Source organism: Lagopus leucura, unplaced genomic scaffold (assembly GCF_019238085.1).
Source record: "Lagopus leucura isolate 7727_CA_CO unplaced genomic scaffold, USGS_WTPT01 Super-Scaffold_73, whole genome shotgun sequence".
NCBI classification, from domain to species: domain Eukaryota; kingdom Metazoa; phylum Chordata; class Aves; order Galliformes; family Phasianidae; genus Lagopus; species Lagopus leucura.
The window spans coordinates 102,746,273-102,754,590 of record NW_024962252.1 but is presented as its reverse complement, the minus strand read 5'-3'; the positions used below and the strand labels follow the sequence as shown (position 1 = coordinate 102,754,590).

General features: G+C 44.2%; 1 protein-coding gene across 2 annotated transcripts in view; it reads left to right on the top strand.

Moving 5' to 3' along the window:
• The first annotated feature begins 601 nt into the window (after positions 1 to 601).
• XPO1 (exportin 1) overlaps positions 602 to 8,318 on the top strand; it is a 39,204-nt gene continuing 31,487 nt past the window's right edge. Inside the window, exons 1-3 of one of the 2 annotated variants that reach the window (XM_042878185.1) lie at positions 602 to 711; positions 986 to 1,097; positions 4,676 to 4,807. In XM_042878185.1, the coding sequence (XP_042734119.1) occupies positions 4,682 to 4,807 (126 nt within the window). In that variant the 5' untranslated portion in view covers positions 602 to 711; positions 986 to 1,097; positions 4,676 to 4,681. The remainder of the gene's footprint in view (positions 712 to 985; positions 1,098 to 4,675; positions 4,808 to 8,318) is intronic. The other variant, XM_042878174.1, reaches the window with a different exon arrangement.

Below are 8,318 nucleotides of genomic sequence, written 5' to 3'. Positions count from 1 at the left end.
CCGCACCGACGTGCTAGCCAATAGAAAGAGGGCAGGACCTACGCCCGCCATTTGAGAACTCGAAGGCGGGCCAGCCTCTGAGTGATAGCTCGACTCGGCCACTCAGCGGGCAGCAGCCTTCCCCTTCGCGCTCCTCGCTCGCTGCCGGGGAGGGGGCGGATCCCCTCTCTCCAATCCTCCCTCCTCCGCCGATTGCTCCCCGCTACCCTCCGCGGCGCTCGACGAAGTGACGTGCCTTACGCCCAATGATCGCGCAGGGCGCTCGCGAGGCGCCATCGCTCGGGACCAATGAGAGCGCTCGCTGGGCGGGGGCCTGAGGTTTCCAAACGCTCCGCGGCGCCATGGGCTGAAAACTAAACCGAGATGGAATCTCCCAGTCTGAACCGGTTTGAGCCGGTTCCGAGCTTGTGGCATTAGGAGGGGGAGAGGCGCCGTGCTCAGTCGCCGCCGCTCTCGCTGCCGCTGTCGCGGTTCTTGCTGACGGGGGAGCTCGCGGGGGAAGCCGCCGGCGCAGCTGAGGGGCCGAAGTTTAGCGCTGAGTGGGGGGGGGGGGGGATGGGCACAGGGCCGAACTGAGGGCCCGCCAGGCCGAAGGAAGGGCGGCAGGCACGGGAGGAGCGGCCGCGAGGTCCCGGGCCCAGAGCCAGCGAAGCGGAACGCAGCCGAGTCGTCACGCAGCCGAGTCGTCACGCAGCCGCGGCCGTAAAGAAGGTAGAGGTTCCCCGAGGGGTGCCAGGTGGCTGCGGCGCCGCGTCGAGCCCGCGTCTCTCTCCTCTCCCGAGGCGGCGGGGCGCCCCGCGAGCGCGCGCCGGGCCCGAGGAGCGCATTGCGGCCGGCTAGGTGCCGCCGTGTCGGGGCCGAGACGAGCCCTGTCGCGGCCGGGCCGGGACGAGTGGGGACAGAACGGAGCCGGCGAGGGGTGGCTGGCGGGGGCCGGGTGCGCGGAGCCTCCTCTTACCTCGGTTTTAATTTATTTTTTTTTTAGGGGAGGGCGGCTTTTCATTTTTTTTCTGCGTTGTTGTATTTTTGCCCTGAGGTTAGGAACTTGATTCGCCCACCCCTTAGTTTCTGAAGCAAAAGGCCGCAGAAGCACTAAGGTGAGCGGGCGGCGCGGGAAGGCGGCGGGGCCGGGGCCGGGGGGCCTCCCGAGGGGCCCGGCAGGCGGGGAGCGGGCGCGGGGAGCGGCGGGGCCCTTAGTCTGCGAATTATTAGGAGTGGAAGTTTCCAGAAATATTTTGGTGTGTCTGTGCAGCAGTATTGAAACGTCCGCCCGCGTCACGTGGGGGCCCCGTATAGAGCGCGGGCAGGGAGGGAGGGGCCGCGGTGCTCCGCAAGGCCGGGCCTCTGCCCTGCCTGGGCGCCGCGTCCCGGGAAGGTGTTGGGCTGCCGGCGGGCGCCGTGCTGCACGGCTGCTCCGTGTTCTCACGCGTGTATGAGGCCGTGAGCTCCTGCCGCGCTGTGCGGTGGAGTGGTTTGCGCTCTCTGTAACGGGCGGCGGGGTGGAGTGCCCGCCTCGAGTTTCCTATGGCCGCCCCTCTGAGCCTCGCGTAGTCACGTAGAAGCCGTGCTTTAGAGCTCGCTGTAAATCCTCGGCATCTCTTCTTGATGTAAAATGATTGTGTTTTGTTCTTCCCGAGAAATATTTAAATGAATTGGGTACAGCTATGTAGAGCTGAAGACCCCCGTGTTGTTGAGAATGGGGATAGCTGTTTAAAGTTTTTGACAAATGCAGTTCATTTGACCTTCGGTAGATGTCATGTTCTTGCTATGTTGTAGCTTAGATTTTTTTCTCTAGTTTCTGTTACCTCATTTATTGTTAATGTTAAAGAACTGATTAGTGTTGATGTGAGAATAGAGATTTAAAGCTGATCATGTTCAGGTATGGTAGTATTAGTGTGCAGGAGAGCAGTGAATGGAAGCTGTAATGTGCGTGGTGTGTGCCCAGTGTTGGTAGCGGGAATTGGAGTCAATCGCCTTTGATAGTGACCACAAAGCCGCCATTTCTGAGTCAGTTTGCTAGTAGGCAGGTCAGTGTGAAAATAACGCTGGGAGTGGCAAAGGACCCTGTTCAAAATATTTCTTTTTTGTCTTCATGTGCTTAATAGTGTCTGCTTGTCACGTGACTGTTCCTTTCGGTTCTGAGTGTTACCAGCCTAACTGCTGAGTGAAACTTCTTAAGAGCAATGTGCTGTTAAGAAGCAGTATTCTTCATTGTGCTGCAGGTGCACAGGTGATTGTTCCACCTGTACCCATAACTGGTTCAGAAGATCTTCAGCTTATACACATGACTTGCGTTACATATGTAATGATTTTTCCCAGAGAACTCATCCGTATGCAGTACTTTTTCCAAAATCATCAACATATGATTCCACCTCCTTGCTCATACACCAGTCCTTTGTGATGATAGAGGTCCTGGGGGGTCTTTCAGGAACCCTGGTAGTAATCTTAATATGTCCTTTAGTTGAACTCTGTAGTCTTTTTTTAACCTTATTTGGGAAGGAACGTTCCTTTGTGGGATACTTTGCTGGTAGCTGTACCAAGGACTAGTTGTAACTGGTTCTTATCTTAGTATTAGCCTTGTGGAGTGGTCCTGCTATGTAGGCAGAAACCTTCTGCAAATCTATCTCCTGTTACCTGAAAACTGTCACAGTGCTTCACAGCATTTGGAATTGTGTAAAAACCGCTGAAAAAGGCCCTTACCTACGTGTGCCTCTGTCCAAGGAACCACCAATGTAAAATGGTCTTGTAGTTCAAAAGCTGCTTCACCTGCTCATGCCACAGCCATGAGGGCAGTTGCGGAGGTTGAGGAAGCATGTGTGTCTAGCAGCAGTATTAATGTCCTGAGCTGCATTGCCTGTTAATGGGCTAGATTTCTTCCCAGTGCTGCTTGTTGCCACTCTGCCAAGTGAAATTTTTAAGTACCCTTATGAGTTAGAAAAAGGAAATCAGCTTTTGCTGCTGCTCTGCTTGCTTCCATACTTAACAGTTCTGGAAACTTTTGGAGCTGGGTGAAGATGTAGTGTTCAATTAATTTTGGTTCCTGCTTGATTTTTATTTCCTTATGTTCTTGGGGTTTTTTTGGTGTAAAAAGGTCGATAGGATGATGATGCTAGCCCTTAAAAATTACTATGGTAGTGCAGTAGTACTATTTACATGACTTCTTTTAATGCAAAATACAGCAAAAACTTTTTTTTTTTTTTTTTTTTTTTTTTTTTTACTTTGTTGCATGTCTGTATCAGAACAAAACCGTTTGATAATACCTGGAAATGTATATAGTAAACAGAAGATTTTTCCAATGTGCGTGTTACTGTGAGACTTTCACTTAGGGGTTACCTGAGTTGAGTCACAGGTTTTTCTTGCTCTTTATTTTTAAGCATGAGATTTAAGTAAGGGATAACATTCATTCTTATTCACACGTAAACCTATTTAGTAAGAGCAGAACTGACTTCCACTTTACTCTAAAGCATGGGTTGTTCTGAGTCTTGATTTCTGTTGAGTTTTGTGCATGTGGGGGTTGTTTCTAGAAGAGTTTCAGATGGTATCTATTTGTATGTGCTGCAGGATCAAATGTAACTTCTTGAGTAACCTTGCAGTTCTCCAGACTTGAGGATATTTCTCAAGTTCAGTAGAAAATTTGTAGTTCTATGGAAGACTGAAAATGAGGGTGAATGGGAGAGAGCTGATATAGGGAAGAGGGTAGAAAAAAGTGCTATGTTTGTTGGTGACTGTGGGAGGAGAGCAGTGCAGTTGGTCAGCTGCTGCATGGTGATGTGAAAAGGCCAGAGTGGTGTATAACTTCTGATGCGCAGCTTTGTGGCTTTGGCTTGCTTGCTTACTGTTTGTGAGCACCTTCATTTTCTACCAGTCACCAGCTAGTAAGCTGGTGTGCATGCACGATTGTGTATAGCCCTGACTGTCTTTTCATAATGCAGGGCTGCTAGGCCTGGGATGAGAAGTTGGTACTTGTGTTGGGGGTGTTAAGGGCCTGAAAACTGCAGCAGGATTTTCAGTAGAATTCCACTAGGTGCTCTAAAGTGGTATGCTTAATTTGCTGTCACTTTATGTTAAATGCCTTCAAGCAGACAGCTTTCTTAATTTCAGTCATAATTTCTTGCTTCTATTTAGATAGTTTGTGAGCTGTTTTCCCAAGTATATGAAAAATGATCTCTTTAACTTTTACCAAGTATGTAGGTGATGCTCCACTTCTGTAACTGTTCGTTGAAAAGCTTTCAGAACTGGATTTGCAAATGTGCTCGTTTTTCTTGAGAGCTTAAAATTCTCCTGAGATCACTAGGGTGCGTTTTGATTGTAATGATGCGAGAAGTATGTACTATCAAACTTACTCATTTACACATATTCAGAGGCTGAATACTTGTAGTAGGGGCTGCTGCTTACTTAATAAAAAGTTGCTTAGCTTGCTTGGTTATATAGCTCACTGGTTAGTTAAACTGCCATTATGCGTTGTACCTGCTGAGCGCCCTGAGAATTAGGTTAAGGTAGTATTATATGAATTTTAAGTACAGGTTTGTCCTGGTGCTTGCTTAGCAATGGTAGGAATGTTGTGCCATTCAGTGCTGCTAGGTTTGTCTCACTTAAATGATGCTTTGGTGGCAGCATTTTATGTGATTAAATCTGACAATAATTTTATTGATCAAAAAAATATTTTTTTTTCCAGTAATCTATGCCAGCAATTATGACAATGTTAGCGGACCATGCAGCTCGTCAGCTGCTGGATTTTAATCAGAAACTGGATATCAATCTTCTCGACAATGTGGTGAACTGCTTGTACCATGGAGAAGGTGCACAGGTAATGTGAACTTGGAACCTATGTTTATGGATATGTTCAATACTAGCAGCAAATCAGTTGAGCAAAATTAATTTACTGGAATAAAAATATTACTCTTTATGGATTTTCTGTGCTGGTGGCAAGAATATCATATGCCTGTGTTTAAAGTAGGCCTGGTGCAATTAATGTTGAAGTATTAGTTCATCGTGTTTCTGTTCCTAGCATGCCTTTTGCTGTTATAAGAGATGAGCAAGTGCAGCTTAGCATGAGCGTCTTTGCTCGCAGCTCACCCTCTGTACCTTAATGTTTCAGGAAAGTCTGAATTGCCTGTTATTATTCTGGATGGGAATATAAAGTCGGAGCCTCAGTATTGGCCTCACTGAAGGACTGTATTGAAGAGAAATATTTTTAGTGTTTAGGTATTTATACTTACTAAAAAGCGTATTAGAGGTATTAAGAGAAGATTTTCCCCTTATCTATTTTTTTTTCCCGTTACTGTGTTTTTTGGTGGTTTTTTTTTTTTTCCCCTCCATAGATTCTTCTCACACTATTCTCTGGCCTTAGTAGGAAGTGTGAAGTCTGAGAAGGAGAGTGTATGCAAACATACTGTGTTGAAACTGAATCTCATATTTTGTTGCTTTTATTGATTTCTTGAACTGTGGGGGGAAAAAAGACTCAATGTTGAAAGCAAGTATTGTTACAAGGGTGTTAGCATAGTTTCTTTTATGGCAAGTTTTAATTGTCCATGCTTAAGAAACAGAGAGTTTCAGTGTCAAGCAACTATTACTAATGTATTATTGTGCTACAATAAAAATAAATTGAGATGAGTAGCTGATGTTTTTCTTTCTCTCCTTCCAACTATTAGAATAAACAAAAACATACTTGCTTGTATTTAGTTTGTGTATTTCTAATTAAAAGCTTGTGTATGGCTTATTAATGTAAATTCCAATGGGCTCTAAAATCCCGTGATTATTTTTTTTGAGACACTTGCAATTTCAGGTTCCTAAATCCCAAGTAAAAATAAAAAAGCTGTAGCTTTTTAAATTACCATGTCGCAGAAAGCTACTTCTAGCTTTTGCCTTCAGTAGTAGAGACTTTTGAGTACTTGTTCTGTAAGTGGCATGTTTGTTTGCTATACAGGTGGTGCTTGTAGTATTTTAAGACTAAGGGATTAACTCTAAATATGGTGGTCTAATTTCCATTGTTCTTACATTGGGAGAAGTTGTGTCACTTAAATGAGCCCCTTGCTTCATCTTTCATAGGGGTCCCACTCATACTACCAGAGACTATCCACTTGCAGTTAGCAGTCCCATCATGGAGGGAGATGATGCCCTTTCTGGATTCCAGCACACAGTTCTTTCCACTCATTTCAACTGTAGCATTTCTGCGTCAGAGTTTGGGTCAAATTCTTTTAAGTTTTGTACCGGACCTTCTTATTGGTTCTAATACTGGTGGTGTATCATAGGATCAAACATCACACGTAGGTTCAGACCAACAGTAACGTTTAGAACTGGGGCCTTCTTCCTTATTGGAACCTTCCTCTATATGCTGGCAGGGATGCACTTCTTGTTAACTTGCTACTATCTCCTGCTGAAGGATGAAACTTTCTTATCCTCTGAGTGGAATTGGATGTCTTTGTCTAACTTGCTGAAAGCCTTAGGTTGCAAGCTATGAATTTCAAAAAACTTAGGTATGGATACTAAGCAAGTTCTGTGTAAGTATTACATTACTGTATAAGCATTCAATTAGACTTCACTCTTAATGCTGAACACTTAGTCTTATCTAGTTGTAGGCCAGTTCACTGCCCTGCTTCACAAAGAAGCTGTTAATTGGCAAAAGTGAATTATGATATAAACTTACAAATAGGTGTACTAATATGTTATACTTTCATGTTTAATTGGTTTGCTATTTCAGTACTTTACCAGAGACCCAGGCATTTTTCAGTGAATATCTGTGAGTTTTTACTTTTTTTCCAAGACAAGTTTGAAAGTTCCTGCAGGGAAAAGCACTTTATTGTAGAGTCTGACAGCTCTGAACATGACATGAAAGGAGACAAGAATAATAAAATTTGAGGGATACTAAGCGTTAAGGTATTATAAACGGTATTTCTGGAATGTGAAAAAGCTTATGATGTGGTCTGGATAGCCCATGCTGAACTTGCTTTCAAATGTATTGGTCTTCTTCCCCTTAATTATCATCTTTGAATATCTCCTGTCTCCTGCTTAATTCTTATTACTGCTTGCAAAATTATCTGCAGATGTGTCATAGGCAAATAAAAGCTCTATTCTGTCCTTGACTTGGAGATTTTTTTTCCTCAGCTTTTTGTGTGTATTTTCTGAGAAGAAAAGGTCCCAACGCATGAGTAAGAAGTTTTGAGACAGCTCAAAACTGTCATACTCATCACAGACGGTTAAATTCCGTTGGTTTGTTAGACTGTCATGTGCCAGGTTATTTGCTTGCTGATTTTTCCTTCTGTGGCAACAAAACGGTGAGCCTTCAATCTGGTTAAGCATTACTGCTTGTACAGGAGCTGCTGTCCAGTCATGTTAGATAATAGTGGGTAAGGGAGTGTACTTCATAGGACCTGGGAGAAGGATACTGATCATGTTTCTTGTTGGTATTGACGCTTGATTCTGTGGTATGTCACCAATATTAGAAGCACTAAGAAGGTTCCGTATAAAAGTGCGCTCAAGTTGAGCCTGGAAGTAAGTGATTCTTTCTCTCTTAGTACAACTGAACTGCATCAAAACTGCTGAACGTTTTACCTCTGTGGAACTGTATGAATATAGTTGTACTGCCTTTTTAAGTAAAGAATGTATGTGTGGTATTACTGCATATGGCACTTACAAGGACATGCAGTTCCAAGTCAGTACTGGACCGGGAAACGCTCTACTGTAGTGAGTTGTCTTAGGTAGAGATGCTGGTATTGCATAGGTACTTCATACATCCTTGCTGTATAGTGTTTCAGCTCAGAATTTTTATTTCATCTCGTTGATTCTGAGTCATGATGGGATTTCTGTGTTGGGAAAGGAATGTAGGGATTTCCTTTTTTTTTTTTTTTTTTTCCCCACCAGCTCAAGTATATTCTTGTAGCTAACTAAAAATCTGTGTATCTGTAGTAAAGTTGTAAATGGGGAAGTTAAAGCAGTAACTGTTTTAATTCCATTGAATTGGATCTGCACTGCTCTGAAAGAATGAGTTAAGTTCTGTTAATTTTCACATTATGTGTTTCTTGTAACTTGGAAGATGTTTGTATTGCTGGGAGGCAGTGTCTGATGCTTGTAGGTGGTGCAGTTTGCAGCAGGGTTTGTCAGTACACTGCATCTTTGAAAATGGCTAACATTAGGCTTCCTAAAAAGATGTTCATGAAAGTGCATGTCTGAGAAAGGTATCTTAAATGAGTTCAGCTGTTTATATGCATAACTGACTCAGATGAGAAGGTTTTGCAAGTTACTGGAGCTGGGGAAACTAGTTTAATAATTGGCAATGTCAGTCTCAAGGAAAAAACAAAGGATTAGTGTGACCAGCTGGC